The 24924-nt window shown below is 40.8% G+C and overlaps 1 protein-coding gene across 1 annotated transcript in view; it reads right to left on the bottom strand.

Moving 5' to 3' along the window:
- Nucleotides 1-19354: 19354 nt before the first annotated feature.
- LOC140106702 (transmembrane protein 150A-like) overlaps nucleotides 19355-24924 on the bottom strand; it is a 78590-nt gene continuing 73020 nt past the window's right edge. The window contains exon 7 of the mRNA XM_072131297.1: nucleotides 19355-23454. Coding sequence (XP_071987398.1) covers nucleotides 23210-23454 — 245 coding nt within the window. The 3' untranslated portion in view covers nucleotides 19355-23209. The remainder of the gene's footprint in view (nucleotides 23455-24924) is intronic.

Raw genomic sequence — 24924 nt, 5'->3', positions numbered from 1 at the left:
AGCGTCCTAGCTCCCCCTGCTGACAGCTTTTATATAGCAGCAGTACGTTCTCGGCAAATGTTCGCGAGCAACACTTAGGGCTCATTCACACTGCCGTCTGAGGGACTGTACATGCGGCCGCATGTACGTCTCCATAGACGGCAATAGCGGCATGCGTGTGGCATGTGTGGCACCGATCCAGGCCGCACGCAGCAAAAAGGAGGAGCATGCTCTATCATTCGGCAAGTGTGCAGCCTCCTCCTCTCCAGCACACGGCGGGCATACCGCGTGTGTATGTACCCTTAAAGGAAATTTACCATTAACCCCGTCATGTCTAAGCCATTTTAGGGCTTTAGGACCAAGGTCTGATTTTTTAAAAATTTGCCCTTTATCGTTATAGGAGATTATACCTTTGGAAGGCTTTTTAAATATCCAAGGTATTTTCTCGTCATACTTCAAATTAATAGAACAATTTTGATGATCTCTTTTGTACTTAGTTCTGAAAAAAAATGAAAATTTGGCAAAAAAATTCAATTTTCAAAAATTGTTTGCTTTTCAGGCAGATAGTTATAAAGTTACTTGGGTTCTATATCTAACTTTTCCCAAATGTCTTCTTTATATCGGAGCAGCTTTTTATGCATCCTCTCTCTTTTCTAGGTTGTTAGCAGGTTCAGAATTTTGGGTGCAATTTTTTAAATTTTTATCTAATCTAATTGCCAAAACCCTTATTTAGTGGCACCTGCTCAGCTTTATTGACTTTGAGAGGCCTAAGTAAAACCCCATAAATTATGAAATTTTAGAAATGACACCCCTCAATGTGTGAAAAATTAACTCTAAGAAGTTTGTTAACCCTTTAGATCAGTGGTGGCGAACCTATGGCACGGGTGCCAGAGGTGGCACTCTGAGCTCTCTCAGTGGGCACTCTGTTGTCCCAGGACAGAATTCACCAGAAGGAATTAAGGGATCCTCCTGCTGGCCCAGGTAGCCCAGGACGTGCCATTCTCAGTGTTATTTTAAAGTGAAGCATCCAGGTTTACTTGAGACTGCAGAAAGAAGGTGTGGACAGGGAGCTCCTGCACTTGGCCTTACAATTCTTTCTATTCAGGGGATTGTCAAGTTCCAATGACAATCCAAATTTTCCCTCCTTCTGTCAACGATATTAGTGTCCTCAGGACCGTTGAAAGCTACGGTACGGCACAGCGCAAAAAGATTGCAATAAGTTAAAGCTTGAATTGCTGTGTTGGCACTTTTCAGTAAATAAGTGGGTTTGGGTTGCAGTTTGGGCACTCGACTACTAAAAGGTTCGCCATCACTGCTTTAGATGTTTCACAACAAAATGGAATTGTAATTTACAAACTGTAATTTGTTTTTAGACAATACATAAATTTTGTCCAAAAATTAAACAACAGTCACAAAGTATTAAATGACTAAAACCTCCACAAAGTTTGATACCCAATTGTGGTGGTGACGCTGTATGGGCACACAGCTGGGCATAGACTGGATGGAGGCTCCATTCAATACAGAACTGCATTGTCACATTTTACAATTTTTTCAATTTTTTTGGAATCCACTTTTGTCCAGTTGGCTAATAATGAGATTTTATTAACTACTTCTTCTTCTTCTTATTGTTTATGGTTTTTAACATTTTTTTCCCGGACATTCACCGTACAATAAAAATAATGTGTTATCTTATCCTATGGGTCCGCGATAGCCCATTTATACGAGGGCGGTTTAATTAGTACCAGTGTTAGAAATGAAGACACCATTTTTTTCTAAAATTTTTTTTTTATTTTTCAACATAGTCCCCTTTTTGAATGCTCCTGCCATTTTTTTTAACCCCTCCAAAAAATAGGATTTGTTGAACTCTCCAAAATACCCCTCTGTCTCGGCTATGACTTCCTTGTTTGAGCAAAATTTTTTTCCCGCAAGCCATTTCTTCATGTTAGGGAACAAGAAAAAGTTGCAGGGAGCCAGATCGGGTGAATACAGGGGGTGTGTCAGCAATTCATAACGCAATTCATGCAGCTTGGTGGCGACAACTCCGGATAAACGTGCTGGTGCGTTGTAGTGTGAAAAAGCACCTTCTTTTTCGCCAAATGCGCCCATGTATCTTTCAATTTTTTGTCGAAGCGGTCCTATAACTCACTGTAGTATTGTGCGGTGATCGCATTCCAAAAAATCGGCATGACCATTCCAGCCAATGGGACAGTCTTCGCCTTCTTTGGATGAGATTCAACAGGAGAAATCCATTGTTTTGGTTGTTGCTTAGTTTCTGGTGTGTAACGATGAATCCAGGTTTCATCAACAGTGACAACGCGACACAAAAACTTCTTTGGATCTCGCTTAAATTGCTTCAAACTCTACCTCGAAGTTAACAGCTGCATCCACTTGTTGTTCACTGTGAGCAATCGCGGCACTCATCGGGCCGCCAATTTTTCCATTGCCAACTTATCAAGTAAAATATTAATTGCCGTTCTGACCTCTGCTACTTCACGCACTTTTGTTCTTTGATCAGCAGGTATCATGTTGTGGACCACGTCTGCCGGGCGTCCTGGTCGCTCCTCATCAAAAACGGATGTTAGCCCATGTTTAAATTCGTTGAACCAATATATAACTGTGGTCATAGATGGCGAAGTGTCCCCATAAACAGCATCTAACTTTGCTTTTATCTCCTCACATTTTTTCCCATCCAAAAACAAAAAGCAAATTACCGAACAATACTGCTCTTTTTCCATCTTAGCGAAAATCACGAAAACATGTCTTGCAAAATCCACACTAACCAATCAATCTGCAATTTTTTTGCCGTCGTTTGATAGATGGCAGCACACGATGATAAAATCAACTTCCCTCAAGAACGCCCTCTGTCGTCATACACGGGGTACTTATTGAACCGCCCTTGTATAGCTTTTTTTTAAAAAAATTGTTTTACCGAATAATAATAAATTTGTGAGAAATTTGCTCGTTTTTGCATTACTATGTATTAATGGACATAACATTTTTATTTTTGTTTACAGAGCTGTTTTAGGGTTTGTTTGTTTTTGCGGGACAAGCTGTACTTTTTCTTGGTCTTTGTATTTTGTCTGTTTTTGTATACTTTTTATACTGTTTTTGTATGCCGTTACAGTATGGCAGTACATCGGGATTTTCCTCAATATTCCTTACAATGTGCGAATGGCACATTGTTATGAATCAGTTAAAGCCATACAGCCTTCGATAACGTCACAGGGAGCGTCGGTCTTCACCAAGATGGCAGTGCCCATGCACAATTCACTAAGATTGTGCGCCCGATATCCTACATGTGTCGCTTCCCCACTCAGGTCGGTCAGAGTTCACCTTCTTTTTCGTGGTGCATGTAAGTGCTTGGGCTTGCAAGACAGTTTGAATGTTAAATTCCAGCGCTCAGTCCGAATCTGTCAGATCGTCCGATGGCCGCCCCCCCCCCCCATTTTGGTCGCATGACCCAAAATCTGATCGCGTGCAACACAATCCCAGCCGAAACACTTTCTAAATACCTGTCCAAGCCGTGCAATCACTGAAAACGCTGCACAGTCCGATGAAAGTGCGCTCAGCGACCCTTAGTAAATGAGCCCCAATATGTTACTTAACCCCTTCCTGACATTTGACGTAATAGTACTGCATGGCGGGGGGGGGGTGCGTTCCCGCAAAATACAGTATTATTATGTCAAGCTATATATTATAGCCGACACCCGCCTCTAACACCCGCGATCAGAGATTTCTCCGATCGGGCTTGTTAACCCCTAACACACCGCGGTCGCGCTGACCGCGGCGTGTCAGGGGCATTTAAAGTCGGTTTAAATGGAATCGGACCCCCCCGTGGCGCTTACCGGGGGGGTCCGCTGCTCCGATCGCAGCCTCGGGACTGCCGGTGCCCGGGGCTGCGCGATCTTCATCCGGAAGCTTCATCAGAAGATCACTTGTTCAAGCTAAGATGTCATTAACTGTAAAAAAAAGTTAAAACAATAAATAAAGGTTTTATAAATAAAAATAAATAATAAAAGAAAGTGAAAGTTCCCCCAAACACCACATTTACCTGTACACAAGTGATAAAGTATAAAAATCACTAAATTAAAAAAAACCCCACTTATTTGGTATTGCCGCATCCGTAACAATCTCTACAATAAATCCTAATCATAATTGGACCCGCTCGGTGAACGTGGTAAAAAAAAAAAAAAAAAAAAACTTGCCAAAAATTACAACTTTTTATCATATTGCTTTACAAAAAATGTTCTAAAAAGTGATCCGAAAAAGTTACAAGCACCAAAATGATACCACTAAAAAGAACAACTTGACACGCAAAAAATAAGCTCACAACCAAAAAATATACTATAGTTATGCCGCTATAAAAATGGCAATACTAAAACAAATGCAATTTTTTCTATTCTAGTTTTCTTTCAATAAAATTGGACAATTATAAACAAAACTATATAAATGAGGTATCACCGTAATCGTAGTGATCCGTAGAATAAAGATAATATATTATTGTTATGCTACAGAGAACACCCCTCCCCCAAAAAAATGCTAAAAATCCAAAACAAGAATTGATAATCTTATTTTCCTCCACACGAAAAAAGTTAATAAAATTGCTTCAATAAGCTAAAAACCCACCAAACTAAAGTTTTTTTTACAGTGCATCTCGTCTCGCAAAAAATAAGCCCTTATTTGTCTAAATTGCTTAAAAAATAAATAAAGATTGTATAGCCTATTCCCAACGTGCATTGTTATAGAACGGTGCGGCTGGTAGTGACTTGCCCACACGGTACAGACACCGTGATCGGGGCAAGATGGCGGCTGTTCCTGGCGCCCATCCATCGTGCCCCATGGAACAGAAGGGTTACGTCCCCCCCGCATCCCCCCCAGTTTATGATCGCTGCTACTGCCTCATCAATGCAGATCAGCCAATAGCAGCGAATTTACTTATGACGTCAGTAATACCGGTCACCATGTCTGTAGACGCGGTGATCGGGGCAGGGTGGCGGCTGTTCCTGACAGCCACCAATTGTGCCTTGCGGTCCAGAGGGGTTTTGCTGCCCCCCTCTGTCCATGTTTGCCGCTATTGGCTGGTCGATTTGGTCCAGCCAAAAGCAGCAATATTCGTCACAATGGGCATCACTAGGATGAATAAGAGCAACACTTGGCGATAATTTCCCTACGAAAAACGAAGATATGGTACAAAAGCGCTGGCCGTGCACATTGTACAGATTATGCTGTACAACTCTTACGAGCTGTTCCAATGTGCAGGTCCTGCCGTATCATTTCTCCGTTTTCAAGAGGAAGATATTAGGAAACTAATATTGGGACAAGAAGGACAGGGCCCCAGTACCTCTGGATTAGATGTTCTCGTGTTTTGCCAGGAGAGCATTTTCTTGGTGAATTCTGCTGCTTCTAATGGTAGGACTCAATAAAGAGTCTGTTCCAAAAGAGGAGTTTGGATGGACACTATATACTAAGGATGGACACTATATACTAAGGATGGACACTATATACTACTAAGAGACCTGCGACAACTCCAGAGTGACAAAAGTTTAGTTGGTCCCTTGATATATTCTACCTCCTTATACGCAACACATTCACAATTCACGCCCAAGCTGTTGTGAATTAATTTCGGTAAAATGAATAATTGTAACAACTGTTAGGTCCCGTTGCTCCCTATACCCCTCCATTATTTCATAAGGGGCGCCACATAACGGGCACTGAACGTTCCAGAAATAATTGCAATTTCCATCTTGGACTCCATTGCACATCATATTTGGAAACCACCTGTATGTTAAAAATGCTCATTTCACCACGTGTATTACACTACACTACATATTACACCTTGCTATATTCCCCAAGGGGTGTACATTCAACAATTAGGGTCACTTTTTGGGTTTTCCTCTGTTTTGGTACCACTATGGCTCTCCAAATGTATCCTGACACATGTGAAGGATTTCTGTCAAATTTGGCTTCTAAAAGACAAACATCCCTCTTTTGCTCTACTGTGCGCCCATAAAGCATTTTATATGCACATGTGGGGTACTTCTACACTCGGGAGAAATAGTTTTACACCTTTTTTGGGGTTATTTAATATATTATCCCTTGCGGCTTACAAAAATTAGGGATAAAGTGACATTTATAGGAAAATTTTCACCTTTTTAATGTTTAGGGCCTAATTGGATCATTCACCTGTAGGGGCAAATACATATATTACACATTGCTAAATTCTCTAAGGGGTGTGCGTTCAAAAATTAGGGTCACTTTTCGGATTCTTATCTGTTTTATACCACTAGGGTTCTCCAAATGCATGTCAAACATTCCTGTCAAATTTGGCTTCTAAAAGGCAAACATTCCCCTTTCCTTTTACTGTGCGCCCATACAACATTTTATATACACATGTGGGGTACTTCTACACTCGAGAGAAATAGGTTTACACATTTTGGGGGGTTATTACATTTTTTTTAATCCCTTGTGGCTATAAAAAATTAGGGGTAAAATGACCTTTATAAGAAAATTTTCACCTTTTTCCTATTTAAGTCCTAATTAAATCAAGCACAAATACACATATTACACCTTGCTAAATTCTCTAAGGGGTGTGCTTTCCAAAATGGTGATACTTGTTGGGGTTCCTGTTTTGGTACCACTACGGCTCTCTAAATGCATCCTGACACATGTCAATTGTGGCTTCTAAAAGGCCAACGCCCCTCTTTCCCTTCTGAGCTTCACTGCGTACCCATACAACCTTTTATTTGCATGTGTGGGGCAATTTTATACTCGGGAGAAATGCTAGTACACATTTTTTGGGGTTGTTTCATCTTTAATGCATTAAGGGATACAAAAATTAGCCATAAAAGTGACTTTTTTGGGAAAATGTTCATCTTTTTCCTTTTAGGGACCTAATTGAAGCAAACACCTGTAGGGGAAAATACACATATTACACCTTGCTAAATTCTCCAAAGGGGGCACTTTCCAAAATGGTGACACTTGTTTTGGTACCACTAGGGCTCTCCAAATGCATCCTGACACATGTAAAAGGATGATTGTCAAATCTGGCTTCTAAAAGGCCAAAGCCCCTCTTTCCCTTCTGAGCTCTACTGTGTACCCATACAACACTTTATATGCATAAGTTGTGCAGTTCTGTGCTTAGAAGAAATAGTTTTACACATTTATGGGTGTTGTTTCATCTTTTATCCCTTGTGGCTTACAAAAATTTGGGGTAAAAGTTACTTTTTTGAGAATATTTTCACCTTTTTTCCCTTTTGGGGCCTAATTGAATGAAACATCTGTTGGGGCAAATACACAAATTACAACTTGCTAAACTCTCCAAGGGGTGTACTTTCCAGAATGGTGTCTCTTGTTGGGGCTTTCCTCTGTGTTGGTACCATTAGGGCTCTCCAAATGCATCCTGACACATGAAAACTTTTTCAGCCATATTTGCCCTCCAAAAACGAAACACCGCTCTTTCCCTTCCAAGTGCCCCCCTGTGCCCGTACAGCAGGCTACAGGGACAAAATGGGTATTGGCATACTCAGGAGGAATTGCCCTAAACATGGTAAAATGCATTTTCCTTTTTAACCCATTGTGAAGGTGCAAATTTTAGTGTTCAATGAATCTATAGTAAGATAAAATTACATTTCTGTAGTTTCACTTTCATTTATTTTTCACCCTCATGAAATGCTCATAGGGTTAACAAAATTCCCAAAGGTTGTTTTGAATATTTTGAGGGGTGTAGTTTCTAAAATGGTGTCATTTGTGGGGGTTTTCTGTCATGTGGGCCTTATAAAGTCACTTCTAACTAAATTGACCCTCCAAAAGTAGGTTTTGATGATTTTCGTGAAAATCTGCAAAATTGCACCTAAAGTTATAAGCCTCCTAACATCCTAAAAAAAAAAGATGTTTGAAAAATGATGCCAAGTTAAAGCAGACATATGGAAAATGTTAGTTATCAAGTTATTTTAGTGATATGACCAACTTTCCAAAAAGTAGAAAATTTTGAATTTGAAAAACATTGTTTTTTTTCCAAAATTTTTTCCAAATTTCCATTTATGTCATAAATAAATACTAAACACATTGATTAAATTTCTCAACCAACATGAAGTACAATGTGTCACGAAAAAACAATCTCAAAATCAACTGGATATGTTAAAGCGTTCCAAAGTTATAACCACTTAAATAGACATGTCAGATTTTAAAAAATGGGCCGTGTCAGGAAGGTGAAAAGTGGTTTCAGCATTAAGGGGTTAAAGCAGGGGTCCCCAAACTACGGCCCACGGGCCACATGCGGCCCACGGACCGTTTCTATCCGGCCCCCATCCCATCCAGCGCCCGGGTGCCCCCAAATGTTAAATCCGGACCCGGGGCTCGGCGCTGGCATTGACAAGAGTGTCAATGATTAGGCCGCGGCCTTCCGCGGTCGGGCAGGAAGCTCCTGCCCGTCACTGTATAGTGCCCGATGCGGCCAGGAACGGCCGCTCGAGCACTTTAACTGGAGTGATGTGGCCAGAAGACAACCCCGGCGCACATCGCTCCTTGAACTTGGATGCGCGGCCGCGTGATGACATCATCACGCGGCCGCGCACCCCTTTCTGCCCGGCCGCAGGAAGAAGAAAGAAGACGCGGGAGCCAGAGGTAAGTACAGGGTTTTATATATATATATATATTTTTTAAAACAGCAGTAGAAAGAGTGTGGCGACCCCAATATACAAAGTAATGAATTATGGGGCCATTAGAGAAAATAATAATGGAGGGGCAGCATAGGGAATAATTAATTAGGAGGGGCAGCATAGGGAATAATTAATTATGAGGGGCAACATAGGGAATAATTAATTATGAGGGGCAGCAAAGTGAATAATTAATTATAATAAATTATTTCCTATGCTGCTCCTCATAATTAATTATTTCCTATGCTGACTCTCATAAGGGGCAGCATAAGATATAATTAATTATGAGGGGCAGCATAAGATATAATTAATTATGAGGGGCAACATAGGGAATAATTAATTATGAGGGGCAGCATAAGATATAATTAATTATGAGGGGCAACATAGGGAATAATTAATTATGAGGGGCAACATAGGGAATAATTAATTATGAGGGGCAGCATAGGATATAATTATGAGGGGCAGCATAGGATATAATTAATTATGAGGGGCAGCATAGGATATAATTAATTATGAGGGGCAGCATAGGATATAATTAATTATGAGGGGCAGCATAGGATATAATTATGAGGGGCAGCATAGGATATAATTATGAGGGGCAGCATAGGATATAATTATGAGGGGCAGCACAGGAAAGAATTAATTATGAGGGGCAGCATAGGAAAGAATTAATTATGAGGGGCAGCATAGGAAAGAATTAATTATGAGGGGCAGCATAGGAAAGAATTAATTATGAGGGGCAGCATAGGAAAGAATTAATTATGAGGGGCAGCATAGGAAAGAATTAATTATGAGGGGCAGCATAGGAAAGAATTAATTATGAGGGGCAGCATAGGAAAGAATTAATTATGAGGGGCAGCATAGGAAAGAATTAATTATGAGGGGCAGCATAGGAAAGAATTAATTATGAGGGGCAGCATAGGAAAGAATTAATTATGAGGGGCAGTCTAGTAATTAATGGGGGGCAGCATATTTAATAATTAATTGACCCAATTGATTCATTAATTGGGCCAATAAATAAAATAGTTCACAAAGGGGTATTACGGATGCTGTCACATGTACCGCTAGCACTGTGTTTTCAAGGAATTTCTTATATATTTTTTTTATTTTAAACTTCAGTCCGGCCCTCCAACAGTCTGAGAGGGACAGTGAACGGCCCCCTATGTAAAAAGTTTGGGGACCCCTGGGTTAAAGGAAATCAACTAATTAAAAAAAAAAAAAAAAAAAAAAAGATCATGTTACTTTACCCTGCTAGTCTTGACATGGAGGGATCACCACAAGATGTCCAGTGCTCCAGGCTGCTAATTATGCACACCCTGGAACCTCCCTCTCCCATGCCTCCAGCGGGAGGCATATATAATTAGCAGCCCAGAGTGCCAGACATCATCTCTCTGCGCTGCTTTATATAGCTTTCTTTTATAGGTGGTGCTGGCATGTTAAGCTTAGTGGAGGACAGCGAGTGAGCATCCTTAGATGTGTTAAATCCTTAGATTTTTGTTAAATTGTTAATTTCCTTTAAAGGGGCTGTCCCCTTATTGCCCACATATTTCAGTAAATCATTGATATTTGTGGACTGAAAAGTTTTATACCTTTCCAATATACTATGTGCATCAATTCCTCACAGCATCTTAGATCTCTAATTATGGTCATGCAACAGGAAGCTTCATCATTTACTTCCTGTAGATAATCACCGGTCCATAGTCATGTGATGTCAAACAGGTTCACGGCTCGTTACAACACAGTGTAATCATAGCGGTGTGATGCTAAATGACCCAAACCCTAGAAACATCCTATAGAAAGACAGCAAGCAGAGATGTAGAAAACTGTGAGGAATAGGTACAGAAAGTATATTGGATTATTGTGTAACTTTTCATTACACAAATAATATCAATTATTTACAAGAATGCGCTTAAAGAGGACCGGTCACCCTCAAAAAACGGCACTAGTTAGCTGCTCCTAGTGCTAAAACAGATGCAGCAGTGCGACACGGCTAGCGTTATTAGTAACCTCTCAAAGCGGTCCAGCGTATTCATGAGGGGGCGTGATTAGGAGCGGTGACTGCCGCATTACATGCGGCAGTCACCGCTGGCCTATGGGGTGAGTGGGGCGGTCCTGGGAAGAGGCAGTGCCTCGGACCGCCCCCTCATGAATACGGGCAGGTGTACAGCGCAGCAGTGTTTGTTAGGGTTATGGGAGGTTTCCGATAAAGCTAGCAGTGTAACAGTGTAGCAGCGCTGTTTTTGAGGGTGACAGGACCTCTGTAAAGTGGACAACCATTTTAAGATATACTGTGGACACCAAAAAAATTTCAAAAATCTATTACAGAATTTATGTTTTTTCTACTCCCCCCACAAAAAAAAGTTAAAACATTCTCATCAATAAGCCATGGACAGCCCAAAATAGTATCACTGAACAATGTATCTCATACTGCAGAAAATCAGGCCTCACCTTGCTGTAAGTAACATCCACATACGAGGGATGTCTGTACTTGCATAACAAATTTTAAGATGGGTTTGGGTTTTCCCCTTGTATTTTTTGTAAATGTGTAAATCTTAGGGCTAAACGAATGTATTACTGACAAAATTAGACAATTCTAAATTGTCTAAGGTCAACAAAAAAAAATTCCTGAAATCTCCTTGAAAAACTGGAAACTGCTGTTTGATTTGTAAGCTGTGTGATGTTAAATAATAATAAATGTAATAAAATGATTAAAACATAAAGCAGACACATGGGAAATGTTAGTGTTTCATGGGCAAGGCACACCTGATCTGTGGTCCACATGACTTCAATATCTATGTCCAACTTTCTTTTCAACAAAGCAATTTTAAAGAAAAAAAAAACATGGTAAATATGGTATTTAATCATTTAGGAGGTCTAATGTCTAGAAACCTTTATAGTTACATTATAGTTATATTGTTTGTAACTGCTAAATTACAGGGGAATTATATTAAAAAGAACCATCAATGAAAAGCAATAATGAAGACCGTAATTGTTGTGCCTTCTGTTCATCTATAGATGGCAGCATTGCCAAGGGAAACTGCAGCAGCACCCATGCTAAAGAACTTTGAAACAACATAAAAAGCCTACCAAATTCATGAATACAGGCTTGGACTGGCCCACAGGTGAACAGAGTGGATATTGGGGGGGGGGGGGGGTATATGAGAAGGGGCCCACAATATGGGGGGAAAGAGGGGGAGCTGAGAGGCCACAATATGAGGGGGAGCTGAGAGGCCACAATATGAGGGGGAGCTGAGAGGCCACAATATGAGGGGGAGCTGAGAGGCCACAATATGAGGGGGAGCTGAGAGGCCACAATATGAGGGGGAGCTGAGAGGCCACAATATGAGGGGGAGCTGAGAGGCCACAATATGAGGGGGAGCTGAGAGGCCACAATATGAGGGGGAGCTGAGAGGCCACAATATGAGGGGCAGCTGAGATGAAAGGCCACAATATGAGCAGCAGGTGAGGGGACACAATAGGAGCTGGCAGAGGCACCGATTGCTTTTAATTAGTCCTACCTAATGCTGGATCTTATATCCATGTTCACATGATTGGATTGCATTTTAGGGGCATCTATGCCCGCACGGCTATGGGCATAAGTCAGCCACGATGGAGAGGAGTGATGACCCCTCACTTCTTCATAGCGATCCATTGCGCACGGTCCGTAACATGGGGATAGATAAAACGTCCTATCTTTTCCCCATGTATGTAGCAGCCCGGTGCCGCACCATGGCCATTGCTTTCTACGCATGCCCTACATACGTCCCACATTCTGTCGTTTGAATGTAGCCTAATACGGATGTGTTTTGGGATGCGTTTTGCCTGATGCATTTGTTGTGCCTTTCAGAAGCGATGAAAATACATTCTGTAAACGCTGCCTAAAAATATACATGTAATATTTCCATATAGCAGTAGGTGGGCCCTGGGTCAGCTAGAAGGTTTGGGCTCAGGCTACCGGTCCAACCTCACATTATAATCAAATACTGATTACTTGATGTTAAAGGGAACCTACCACCACAAATCTACCTATAAAGGACGATCGGGTGGTAGGTGGATCAATGGGACGTGAGGATAGCCCTTTTAAGGGCTAATCCTCACGTCCCCGCACTTTTTTAGTAACTTTTATCAAACTTTTATGCTAATTTTATTATGCGGCTACTGGGGTGTGGAGTAGCCGCATCGGAGGTTACACGAGGCGGCTACTCTACGCCCTGGTAGCCTCTTTTCTCCTCCTACTCACCATCTTCGTCCTCGTCCGACGATCCTGCAGTCTGCGCATACGCAGAACAGCAGGCCCGCGCCTGTGCAGCCCCCGGCTTCGGAGCAGGGAACCGCGCAGGCCTGCTGTTCTGCGCATGTGCAGACTGCAGGATCGTCGGACGAGGGCGCGCAGCTACGAGCAGCTGCGCGCCGAAGATGGTGAGTAGGAGGAGAAAAGAGGCTACCGGGGCGTGGAGTAGCCGCCTCGTGTAACCTCAGATGCTGCTAGTCCACGCCCCAGTAGCCGCATAATAAAATTAACATAAAAGTTTGATAAAAGTTACTAAAAAAGTGCGGGGACGTGAGGATTAGCCCTTAAAAGGGCTATCCTCACGTCCCATTGATCCACCTACCACCCGATCTACCTTTATAGGTAGATTTGTGGTGGTAGGTTCCCTTTAATGTGCTGGAAGTAGGAATAATGGGCAAGAATGAATGTCCAATTAACTTTAACCAGGTCCAAAATTCCACTTAAGGACCTCAGTGCTGCCAGTATTATTATACTATTAGGCCATGCCAGAGACCAGCAGTGCATCATTCAAGTAGTACAGTGCATTATTTAAGCGATCAAACAATGTCAATTAAGGGTCCCCTTGTGGAACAAAATTGTTAAAAAAAAAAAAAAAAAATCTATTAAAAATTTTATATATAAAAAAAAAAAAACACAATTAAGTCTGTAAAAAACTATAAAAAAAAAGCAGAACACACAAAAACACTCACCCCATACTCATACATTTTGTACTTTCATACTTGGATAAAAAACAGTATTTACCCTTCAGGACTTTTTTTTTTAAATAAAAAATAAATGCCCAAATTGACATTTTCTTTTAAAACATCCATCACATGAAAATTTTCTTTAAATACAATTGTACAAGTAAAGAACACATCTTTACACAAAAGAAAAACAAGCCCTCACACTGACAGCTCAAAGAAAGTGTTGTATTATGTAATTGAAGGTAATAAAAAAAATAAAAAAAAAAGACTCTTTTTGTAGGATCTATAAAAGAGTGTGGTGGAGGCCTGTAGTATTCTTATATACGTAATGAGAGATCAAACCCTAAGGCCGGTGCCACACGCGCCGCTTTGTCTGCATTTAAAACAACGCAAACAAAGCCGCGCCTACCGGGGCGGGCTGATCGCACTAACTAAAAACGGCCTAAAAAGGCCACATGTGTCTTCACCCTGAGGCCGGCGCCACACAGGGCGCTTTGTCTGCGCTTGCAAACGCAAACAAAGTCGCGCCCACCGGGGCGGGCCTCGGCCCGATCGCATCTGCGATCGGGAACGAGCCGCCTGTGTTTCGCGTTAAATTAACGCAAAACACCGGCGGCTCGTTCCCGATCGCAGGCGTTTCCACAGAAACGCCGATGCGATTGAGCCGAGGCCCGCCCCGGTGGGCGCGACTTTGTCTGCGTTTGCGTTTGCAAGCGCAGACAAAGCGCCCTGTGTGGCGCCGGCCTGAGAGTTCTAAAAAGTAGTTCCAAACAAACACACTTGCATTAGTTATCCACACATGTCATTTACAAGATTGTGTGGAGTTGCCCTTCATTGATTTCATGGGGGAAAAAAAATTGTCCAATCATCATCCACTTTTTTTCAGTTTTTTTAGACATTATACAAAAACCCATGTTTGCAAAAGATAAGAGCTGAAACACTGCTAATAAAAGTTTTATGGACTGCAAAGCAAAAAGCCCAAAAACCCCCCCACAACAAACACATTTAAAGAAATAGGGAACCACCACGTCAGCAACGTCAAGTCACCAAGATGTTAGCAGGAACAATTCATTCCATCCAGATGTTAACTCAAGTGTTAAACTGGCCAGCAATCAAAAGGATTTATCAAAATCACATGCACAAGCATTACCGGGGATTGCAATAGAAATTTGGGGACTTAATAATCGGTGGAATGTTATTAAGCCAATCTGGCTTTTCTAATAGGTTTAAACAGTTTAATACCATGGTTACTTTTATAACCAAAAATGCTGCACCTGCCTTGTGAATGGAGTCTTATTGGAAATCACACCATGTAACCCATTAAAATCTGGCACCTGAGTGAGATGTGTGCATGTACAACACTGGGGAGGCCGTAGGAATGTGCTCCATTGCTTAGCAGTCTGGAAGAGGGACACAAGAATGAAGAATCATTAACCCAGTTCTATCCAGAATCATATTGTACTTTCAGGGTAACTCACATTCTTACAGTCCAATCTGTAGGCAGCATGTCCTGGAGCAGAAGATGATGAGCAGAGATGAGATATAGATATAATTTTTTAAAGTTTTGGTAGAAGATATAATTTATTCATTGAATTGCTCCTTGTGGGATTAGGCGTCCAGAGGGGGCTCCCTCTTAGTGATTTAGGAGTCTCGGTATGCGCACTCATACATAAAAGGAGTAAAAAACCACAAACAAAAGGCCACTTAGCATTTCCAGCTTTTTGACATGCTGGCTGTAAATTGGGCTCCATTTTTACATGACATATTTGCTTGAAGGGGGGGGGGGGGATTCACACGTGGCGATTACATTGCATTTTATAGTGCAGTTCAACAGCTGAGGAGAGATCATCTGCCTAACTGCACTGTGTTAACAAAGTTTTGAAAATACAATGTTTACACAATTTGAATATAATGGGGGAGATGTATCAGTCTTTTCTATGCCGGAATACTGGAGTAATTTGCCCCTGAAATGCCGTGTGCCACATTTATTGGTGGTTTAAAACCATTTTTAGGCAGTTTTCTGACTTGTCTGGAAAAGGGGAGTGGCCTCCGTAGTAGGGGGCGTGGCCTTTGTAAAGAAGTGTGGCCTTGCAGAAACTAGCTGGTGTGCTAGAAAATTCAGTCTGTGCAGCAAACTAGACCAACTAATAGGAAGGGCAAAGTACCAGTCTTATACTGCGCCAGATTAACCATCCAGCATCAGACACAGGGATTCATCTGGAGCAGCAGAGAAATGTCTGGATCTACTCTGCACTGGTCTATAGACCGACACATTCATACATCTCAACCTTTGTGTTTGCGTTTATGTAAACACAATGTTAAAACAATACAATTAGGCAAATCTCCACAGTTGCATTTCAAAGAACAATGTAAGCGCCGCATGTGACCGCACCCTAAGAGTCAAAATCTAAAATAACAAATTAGTAAATCTTAAATGAAAATGATTTTCTTGTCGCCAATTATTTTTACAGTTAAAAAAACATAACACAAGCAACAAAAAACCCAAAACACACACACACACACACAAACAAGGCCTATGGTCTCCTCAACAGTTCCCTGACTACTGCTATCCTGCACTGCCCTCCACCGGGCCCGAATCTGCCGAAAATGGCTGACAATGCAGTGGCTGAGACAGGTATCCCTTGAGGAACAACTGAGATTGTTAGGGGAGAGTATGAGAGTGTTTTTTAATGTTTTTTTTTATTTTTAAACAGTAGTGAATATAAATGTCTTCCTACTCCTGAAGTTGGTCCCAAAGTCTAGAGTAATATAATGAAGAGCGATAGTACCTTTACGGTGTATTCACAAACAGGAGTAAAGATTCCATCTTGTTCTCCGTGTCCGAACTTCAGTTGCAGGGTCGTGCTTTCTCAGTTCCGAGCCGTGCGCACCATGTTGGAGGTGTCCCCAGGAAACCTGGATCTAATGGAAAAGGACCATTCCTCTAAACAAGCCGTCTGTGGAGTAGTAAGATCACAGTACTGTAAAATTGCTATACTTAAAAGTATTTCTAAGAATTTATTGTACTCACAAAGGTAAAAAGGCCTTGAATGTAAGGCCCCTTTCACAGTTCTGCGCGTGCTTTTGACATTCCAAACTCGCATTGCACTCTGTTCCATTGTTTTCAATGGGATTGTTCTTATTTGCATTCTTTTCCACTCGTGTGTGTCAGGGTGCTCCCACAATCCCTGTCTCCGATCGTGGGCGCTCCTGTGTCCATTCGTGTGCCCCCTACACCTGCCACTGCTCCGGACCCACCTGTGCCAGCTGCTGCTGCACACGCCGACAGTCGGAAATTTAAAGGGCCAGCGCACTGCTGATTGGTACACTGGCTGAACACCTCCACCCTATTTACAAGCACCTTCCACCCCCACGGATCTTTGTGCCTAGGCCTTTGTGAAAGCTCCCGTGCAATATTCTTGTGTTCCTTCTCCTGTGTTTCTGTGTCCTAGTGTTCCCATCTGCCTGAACCTCCCGTAGATGACACCGGATTGGACTTGACCTTGCATTTCTGCCGCCTGCCCCGACTCTGTGCCTGGACATGAACACGAGGTCATGCTAAAGTACCTCGGCTGACACCGCGGGTTAGTCGCACCTGTGGAAAAACCTGGTGGTACCCTGATGCAGCAAGACCATCCTGCTTTGCGGCAGGCTCTGGTGAAGACCAGGTGCCACTTAGGTTCAGCTTGGGACACACGGGGATGGGACGTAATAGTCATCTACAATCAGGTAATTAAGTGTATAATGATGGGGAAAACTTGAACTACATTTTATTTAAAGGGGTATTCTCATTACAGCAAATTAAATGAAATACTTTATATTATAAAAAGTTATACAATTTTCCTATATAGTTTCTGTATCAATTCCTTACAGTTTCCTAGATCTCTGCTTGCTGTCCTTCAATTGAAAGCTTCTATATTTTCTGCTAGTGGATAGAAATCTGACCATGGTCACACAGGTGCACGGCTCTGATTACAGTCTGTGATATAATGAGCTGTGCACCTGTCTGACCATTTACATTTCTGTTCACTAGTACCAAACAGATGCATTCCATAGAATCTGTGAGGATCCAATACAGAAAGTATATTGGAAAATTGTATAACTTTTTGTCATAAAAACAATAACAATTAATTGCTGAAATGGGAACACCCATTTAAGCTTAAAGCAAACCTGTCACCAGAAATGTAATTTTTAGCTGGGACAGGCTCCAATAGCCTATGCTATGCAGATTTTAAAAATTCTTATGTGAGCATTGTGGATCATTTCAGGACTTTATAAAACTTTATTTCACAGTACCTGGTTCCCTGTTTGGGGAAGGGTGCATCTTCATCAGCTTGTGCCTTAGTATGCTCAATGCATTCTTCCTATACTCCACCTCCCCCTGCTGCTCAATGCACATGACAGGAAGAGGGAGCTTGCAGTGGTGGGCAGAGGGAGCTGAGTACTGAAATAATTCAGAATGCTGATAAAGGCATTTTTTAAATTAGCATAGTATAGCCTATTTGAACCTGTCACCAGCTAAAAATTACATTCCTGATGACAGGTTTGCTTTAAGTCCACAGATAACATGTAAGGGTGAGAAGAATATCTAAAAGCATTGTACGTCTCAGACTATACCAGCAATCAATCTACCCTAAACATCTTGATATCTGACCTGTCGCAAGTTAGAAAAGCTCAAATTCATTTTCTTTTGGGGAAATTTAGCTGATTATTTTAATAAAAAAATATTTCAGCATTTTTATATATACTTTTTCGATTATTCATCAAAATAGTGGATAACCGAAGTTGGAATTATGACAAAGATAGATCACAACTCTAAAATGCTCACAATGCTAAAATTGTGCAATTATTGACATACGATATTTTGGATGTGAAGACATGTTTCAGAGTGATAAATCCCCCCCCCCCCCCCCCCCCCCACACACACACAATGTTTTATTGTGCGGGTGAATTGGATTTTTTGGTTCCAAGTCTTTCAGGGTACTGAACAGGAAAAAAAAAATGTTGACAGATATGAATGTGTACTTAAAAAACAGGAGGTTGGCTTATACACATGGAGAAAAAGGTGATACTTATCTGACACGTTTCAGGTCTTTAGTCATAGATAATGACTAAAGATCAATGGGTCTGAAATGCGTCAGATAAGCATCGCTTTTTCCTCTTCAAGTGTACATGTTTGTAACTGCTGTTTTTGCAATGGACCAATAAAGGACTTGCATTTATTCATCCATGTTTTTTAGGTCTTCGTTACCTTGTAAAAGAAAGGAGTTCCGGGCGGACCGTGCACGCTGAGCGGGTTCATTACGGTGTGTTTTTTTACATACAATTGAGATATAAATGTGTCCCAAAAATAAAATTGCACATGATGAAGGACCCGGCCGGATCCTCCTGATGTATCTTGCGAGCGGTAAACCAGGCAAATCCACTTTCACCATCGGAAAACAGTAAGGCAGAACACAGGATCATATTTAAGAGCGGAATAACAGAGACTAATCAGGTTAGTCGCTGGATGCACTGGGTAGTAATAAAGACAAATACTAAAACACACAACAGCAAATCTTGACTTCTGGCATCATCGCATGTGTACCATGTGCTGCGATCCATGAAAGCACCAAGATTTGTATGCACTACCTGTATGAACAAACCAATGAAGATGGCTTGTGTCTTGCACCATTTTGAAAGAGAGCACAAACTAGAGTGTAAAGTAAAAAAAAAGTAAGCGCAACACAAAACACTAGACAAATGAATGGTTGGATACAAATATTTCTTTGGTCATTCTTTAAAAGATAATACATTTGGTTGATTCACATAGATAAAAGGAGGCGTTTTCAAGTGTAACCAGAATTACAGAGCCAAGTTGGTCCAAAGTGGATATTAGAATTAGTAAGTTTTAGGTTTACTTTAACATTACTTTATACCCATTAAACTTTATGGATAAATCATATAGTAATCGGAGGCCTAATCTTTATAAAATTTAACATTTCAAGGACACAAATTATAGTATTTTTCCAATCTAAAGGATTTACTATTAATGCCCCAACACACACACACTCTGCAGGATTTAATACAAAGTGAACACTGACTTTTTCTATATTTACTTTGTTTCTGAAACTCCCAAAATACAGCAGGACATAAAAGATGCAACCCTGATTTATTAAAACCCAGTTCTGAGAGATGCTTGGAAAAAAAAAAATTACTCTTCTGAGGTGTCCAGGATTATTAAAATTGTTTTCCAATATTTGAAATTTATCTGAGGATAGACAGGTGACAATTACATTTAGCACTACTAATGCACATCAGACTTAAAAAGTTTAGGGAAAAAAATGGATGACTGCCACCATAACATAAAAGTTTGACAATGAATAAAAGTTTTTCAATAATGATACAGTCTAAAAAGAAAAGGAAATTGACATTTGACAGGTGGACAGATCTTTGGGCCACAAACCGGTTTTTCTTGAAGAACATTTCCAACAAACTCCTCTTAATCAGGAATATTTGGGGAATATTCATTTAGACTTGTACAGCAGTTTTTTGCCGTACAAGCCCTGAAATAATCCCTACAACTTTGGAATCACCAGGAATTGCGATTATTTCCCCCTTTACGGCACTTACAGGTGGACTTGGAGGGGTGTGCCTGGTAGTGGACTGGAAACTTGCTATAGCCCAAGATAATATAGGTTGCAGCCGGCCACCGGATACATCATGAATCCGGAGGGACAGGACTATCATACGGCATTGAACATGTGAGGCCCCAAGTGAACGAATGAAACAGCCAATATGGACTAGAATATATATGGCCGTTTATAAAATTATGTACAGCAAATAATGGTCTTTAAGTTATCTTGAAGTGGTCTTGAAGTTATGAACCTGCTTATTTGTTAAGCCCCAGTTCACATCTCAGTCATGTCAATCACGGATTGCGAACTAAAACCTAGGTGCGACGACTACATAGAGGTAACGTACATGGACTTGCCCATGTTCTGTCTATTGCACCACACCTGGTTTCTGCTGACAATAGGGGCTCATTCACACAACCGTTTTCACATCAGTACGAACTACGATTTCCATGGATAGCACACTGACCCTTTATTGTCCTGCTCCTGACATGGCCTTTTTACCACTCGCTTGTGGTCTGCTGGGAAACATAGCTATGGTTTTCAGGGTTGCAGATCACAGACTTCCATGGAAGTCTATGGGTCAGCAAAAAAAAAGTTCAAATCTGTGCCACGCGGTGGTAAGAAAATGCGGATGCGATACGGACCAAAAACTGATGCTTTTTTTGGGGGACGCTGAATTGACTGTGTGAAAGAGCTTTAACTGCGCTGGCAATAACTGAAGACATAACTGAGATGTGAACTGGGCCCTACGTGTATTGCCACAATGAGGTGCACCTGGTTTCTCACTACCATTTATAAATGGACCCTATAAAACAAATCGTTGTATTTTGTCTTGCTGGACTGTTTTTATTGTTTAGTTATATTAATTTCATTTCTAAATCTTTTAAATAAACCAATTTTTCACACATGACAATGTCAAGACATGATCGTGGCAGCCAATCAGCCACAGCAATTATATCATTGCTCGTAATCAGGGCAGACGATTACTGGTTACAGAGAGGTCATGGCATCTCCCCAACCAAGTAAAATTAAGTTAGCAATTGGACAAAAGTTTGTGTGTTTGGGGTGTATGTGGGGGGTGAGGGAGATGTTAAATACAACATTTTTTGTTATTTTAGATATGTAGATTAAACAAAATTATAATACAGTTTTCAGGAATCAAAAATATGTTCTATAAAGGTACGGACATATAACAACTCAAGAAGCTTTTTTCTTTATGCATACATCTTCACAAAACTTGCAGTTTTGCATAGTGCATGACATTTAATAAGGCACCTCCTATGGAGAATATATGTTATAATACAAAGTATAACATCTTTATTTTATAGCTGAACCTGAAATGTTTTGGATTTTTTTTTCTATGCTAGGAAGAGACTCTATTGGCAGAAGTCCACAAATATAAAAGGCAGCAGAAAAGTGTATTGTAAACCTGTAATGACCATTTAATCGTTTAACAGGAATATATGAATAAGGATTCATTGAATAGTATTTAGCGGCCTTTGTGGCAATACTGCATGAACGGTCATGTTGACCAAACCTGGTGACTAATATACTGGATCCAGCAGAGCATTGCAATGTTTTTTGCAACATTTAAAAAAAAAAAATGCATACACTGCATTATATTATAATTTGATTCCGCAAAGAGAGCAACTTTAAGATGAACTTGGTATGACTGTAAGGCTGGCTGGGTTCACATCTAATTTTTTGTAAGCAATTACCCCCCTTTCAGACGATCATAGGCCATATGCTAGCTGTACGAACGTCAGTGCATTGTGCTTGGCATGGTGAGCACACACGTGTCATATTGCACCATTGCCGGAAAAAAAAAAGATAGTTTGCGCTCTATCTTTAGCCTTCAAACGGCCCGGCAGAACGCCTCCCTATGGAGAGGGGAAGGGCGAGTCCTCACCCCGCCAGCCGAATGTATGGTACACCTGGGTTCTGGCCAGGGCATAGCATAGGTTTGTGTGAAAGAAGCCTATGTGTATACATACTGATAGAGGCATCCTTTTGGCATCCATTATCTATTTATATGTTGAATCTAGTAGGTAACTTTGGATGAAAAAAAAAAAATAAAAATAGGAGAAATCTGCGTTTTTCCATCTTGTTTCCTGCTGGAGAGCACAGTAGACGCTCAGCGGAGGCCATGATAGATCACAGAGAACAGATGCAACTGTACTGCATCCGTCCCTGCTCACTGTGGGTGTTTCCCAATGATGCAAGTCTCTACATGAGGACAATCACGTCACTTCGGAGACACCGGGAACATCGACAGCTGCGAATAACTGACCATTGCTGACGTTCACTCCTCCCCTCACTTTCAAAGGAGGGCAAAAGCGTGGTGTAATTCTAGCCTAACTGTATCATGGTTTTCAAAGATCCAGAAATGGGAATCAAATTAGCCAATTGAATGTATTCGTTTCATTCGCCTATTAAGGCCTTATCAAGGACTTCAGAGATCATTTTTTTGGTGCGTGTATGAAGCATGGTCTACTCTTATTAAGGCAAGCCGGCTTTGTTGGTCCTACAATTCCTGTTGAAATTTATAAGGCCCCAAGGTAGCGTAATTCCTTTGACACCTGAAATACTAGCATGTATTTTCTTTAAGCAATACTATTTTGTAATGCATTTCATATACTATTGTACAGCTCCTTTAAGTCTAACACAATAACTTTGGCCTTGGCCTTTTTTTTGCTGTGGAGTCTCTCGATTATAGAAATTAATTATATAAAAAATATACCAATTACTTTTATGGACGATTTCTTAATGCCTTGTACATATAATATAGATTTTATACATTTGACCAACAATTTATAAACTGTCCATGAGAAAAAAATGGCTTTTCAGTTGTTTCAACTTTTTTTTGGTCTGTGACGAGCCCTTGAAGGTCACGAGCCCCCAGTGCAGAGGATGATGCGCTTGTTTTGTCAAGGATCCCAAGGCGGCTCAAGGGTGTATTTGTCATCCATAAAAACACTGATGCGGTCATATCATAGCCATGTTCTCAGATGTGCTGTGAGCATGAGGTGTCGCTGGCGTGCTCGTCCCTGCCTTGTAGCTCTTTGGAGCCCTGCTTGCTTTTAGGAGGACCAGGAAGGTGTCTGTAGAGATTGCCCCAAATTCAAAGGCAAAGGTCCCATAGTAAACTAGAACATTTATTATGAAGGTCCACTCACACAGAGCAGCCATATGTTGAAGCACAAAACCATCCTGTATGAATAAGACACCACCTGTAAAATCAAAGTTAAGGAAACATAATAGAAAAAATAATAAAACACAAAACACAATGAGGAAGACTTGATATTAAAGGATTAAACCATTTGTTTTTATGCATTGTGAACCAAACATACCTTGAGAATGCTGTAGCTACGCTAATGCAGAAACATATCTAGTTTAATCCCTCAACCGAGTGTTTTTGCTGAAAAAAACATTATAAAATTATGGTAATTAGGCTCTGTCACTCCTGTGCCTGGCTCGGCACTTCTCCTCTTACCATACTTATGCACTGCTACAGAGAACGCTGTATTCATTGTGTTCTCCCTCCCAGAAGTAATCAATCGCTGCTGTGTAGGAGTCATCCAGCTCAGATTGATTAGTCCTGTCTGGACAGTTCCGGAAGCTCTGTGAAACACAGCAGCCTGTATGCACCCGGCTTCCCAAGGTCCTGAATTTTATAGCAAAACAACCAGATCAGAGAATAAACAAGATATGTTTCTGCATCAGTGTAGCTACAGCATTCTCAAGGTATGTTTGGTTCACAATGCATAAAAACAAATGGTAGGTTTCCTTTATGGATGTGCTTAGGGCTTAGCACGGACTCATAGATTGGAAGCTCTTTTGCCATCAGTACCCTCACTACTATTGTAACATTACTCTATAATGTCTTATTTTGTTTGTATATGATCTATAAAGTGCTGTGGAATAGGATTGTGCTCCATAAATAATAATTATTATTATTATTATGGGATGGATTGAGTGGCAACATTGCATTGCAAAACATTTTTTTTGCTGAGAAATTAACCAACTAAATATTCGAAAGCATTTGCCAAATTTATGTGCCATAATAATTAAGATGCCGCGCTATAAGAATGCCTGGGGTACATTTGCATCGTCAAGCGATTAGACAGGATTGTTAAACCTTCCCCATTGTCACAAATATATGACATTGTCACAGAAGATATGTATTCTAATAAAAATAAGAAACAAGCAAATTACGGTACTTGCTGCCTAATTCTGGGAAACAATGACATGAGCAACAGGTTTGAGCCAGCCAAGCTGCACATTATTTATATAAAAAATAAATAAATTCGGACTACATAAAACTACTATAAAACTTCTGGCGAGAAGACAGACTAAGAATTACACATCATATTTCTCAGGGCTAAGAGAAAATACAAGGGACATCATTGTAGTCAGAAATCTGATTAGTCTGTTCCTAGCTCAGAAATCCTTCTGTTATTATCAAGGTTTTTCCGCTGGGGAGAAAGGAAACACAGCGATCACATTGTACATCATCAAGTAAACCAAATGGTAGAATGAAAAATAATTGATGCATTGCGGTCAACATGCAAACAATGTAAAAAGATTCCTTCTACAAACTGGGGGTTGCAAGCAATAAGCCCGAATAATAATATCCTCAAACATATCCTTTTGCTTTACAAATCATTATAAATCATTGGGATATCAGTCACGTGACTTGT

Source organism: Engystomops pustulosus, chromosome 11 (assembly GCF_040894005.1).
Source record: "Engystomops pustulosus chromosome 11, aEngPut4.maternal, whole genome shotgun sequence".
Taxonomy (NCBI): Eukaryota; Metazoa; Chordata; class Amphibia; order Anura; family Leptodactylidae; genus Engystomops; species Engystomops pustulosus.
This window is presented reverse-complemented; position numbering and strand designations above follow the sequence as displayed.